The sequence below is a fragment of the Austrofundulus limnaeus genome, unplaced genomic scaffold (assembly GCF_001266775.1).
Source record: "Austrofundulus limnaeus strain Quisiro unplaced genomic scaffold, Austrofundulus_limnaeus-1.0 Scaffold587, whole genome shotgun sequence".
NCBI lineage: Eukaryota > Metazoa > Chordata > Actinopteri > Cyprinodontiformes > Rivulidae > Austrofundulus > Austrofundulus limnaeus.
The window spans coordinates 243,505-245,212 of NW_013952989.1; the positions used below are offsets into that span (position 1 = coordinate 243,505).

At 36.5% G+C, this 1,708-nt stretch overlaps 1 protein-coding gene across 1 annotated transcript in view; it reads right to left on the minus strand.

Moving 5' to 3' along the window:
* The window catches only part of gtf2h4 (general transcription factor IIH, polypeptide 4), a gene marked incomplete at its 5' end in the record, with an annotated part of 25,939 nt that overhangs the window by 4,792 nt on the left and 19,439 nt on the right, over positions 1–1,708 (minus strand). The window contains 2 exon segments of the mRNA XM_014026744.1: positions 303–433; positions 868–1,036. Of these exon segments, the coding sequence (XP_013882198.1) occupies positions 303–433; positions 868–1,036 (300 nt within the window).

Genomic DNA, 1,708 nt, shown 5'->3' on the forward strand with positions numbered 1-1,708 from the left:
GAGAAACACATAATATCGGCCCTTTAAAGACATTTTTAGGCCTAAAATTTTGATTTTCTAAATTTAGACGGTGCAGAAAATCAAGGTCATCGTTCACAACTCCACGTTTTGTTCTCTGATTGGTCTGGTTGAAACTCCACCAGAGAAATCCCAGACGGAGCAGAGAAGAAAACTAGAACTGAACAGAACTGTGAAGGAAGGAAAGGATCAGGCTAGTTGTTTCTTCAAACTTTCCTGCTTAACAAGTGTGTGTGTGTGTGTGTGTGTGTGTGTGTGTGTGTGTGTGTGTGGCGCTGCAGCACCTGCTGTGCAGTGATCCCGTTAGCGATAGCTTGTTGAACAGACTCTCTTGTCAGCTGAGCCACCACTACGTTGGGGAAGCGATAGAGCATTTCACTGAAGAGGGCCACCAGAGCGATCTGAAGCTCTGAATCTGACACAGGGAGAAGAAAAAACAACGACTCAGCACACAGGTGGGAAAAAACTAAATTTGAGTCAATAAAATATTTTTCATCCACCTCTAAAGACAAACATGTTGCTTTTGCTTGTGTCTGTGTGAATTTATGTGTTTGTAGGGTTAAAAAAACAACTGTAGTTGAGATTTCAATAAAACTCAGTAATTACTGCATGCACAACTGATTAACTTTTGAAGTCAACCCATTCAATATGGCCACTATAGCTAAACAACTTTAACAAACAAACAAAAAAGTTATAAATCAGCCAATTTTACAGATATTGAACAAACACTTGGTTTACCAGGAGCTGAATATTTTCAAATTTTCAAATCTTTTCAAATTTTAACCAAAATGATTATAAATGCAGCATTTATTATCATCGTCCTGCGGGACTAACAATCCTGACTCTTACTTGTGTAGGCATAGACACGATAATTGGTTTCTACAACGATGAAGCCGGCGTCTCCAGTTCCCTGATTGGAAGAAAGGCTGGAAGAAGAGGAGGAGGAGGAGGTGGTACTGGTGACTCCAGCAGCCAGAGTGATTGCCAGTCTGGTGGGGTAGTACCGCCGAGACTTCCTCTGAGAGAAAAAATAAAAAAACATACTTCACATAACTACAGATAAATTTCACACATTTATTAGTTACTCTAAACTCTCTTGTAAAGGGTTTTATAGAGATATTTATCACATAAATATTTCTGTTAGAGCATTCTCATAGTATTTAATCAAAGGGTTTTTGTACGGAGGACCAAAACTGACATAATTAGAAATAAAAGCAGAAATATATAAATGGACCAATAAACAAAGCACTTAAAATGCTCCAGTTAAAATAAAAAAGGGGAATTTTACCTCATGTTTTATAATTTAACTTACCTTCATATTTATTTTTTCAGCTTAGGTCCAATAAATGATATATTTTTACATTTTTTTATATATTTATATATATTTTTCATGTGCGTACTTGTGCTGCCTTACTTTAGCTTTAGCTTAACATTTAAAGTTTATTTAAAAACAAAGGCAAAGAGGAAAACACTTACCTGTATCTTTGTTTTAAACTAAACCCTAAACTTTAAGCTAAACTTTAAACGCACAGTAGATCTGCACATGGATCCTGCTCCTTCCTGTTTATTGACCAATAGGAGAGGAGCTGACCCAAGAAGCTCCACCCACCTCTTTTACATAATGAGACAGAAATGCATAAAGTAAAGCAAAAACAGGAGACAGAAATGTAAAAACACATGGAAATAAAAG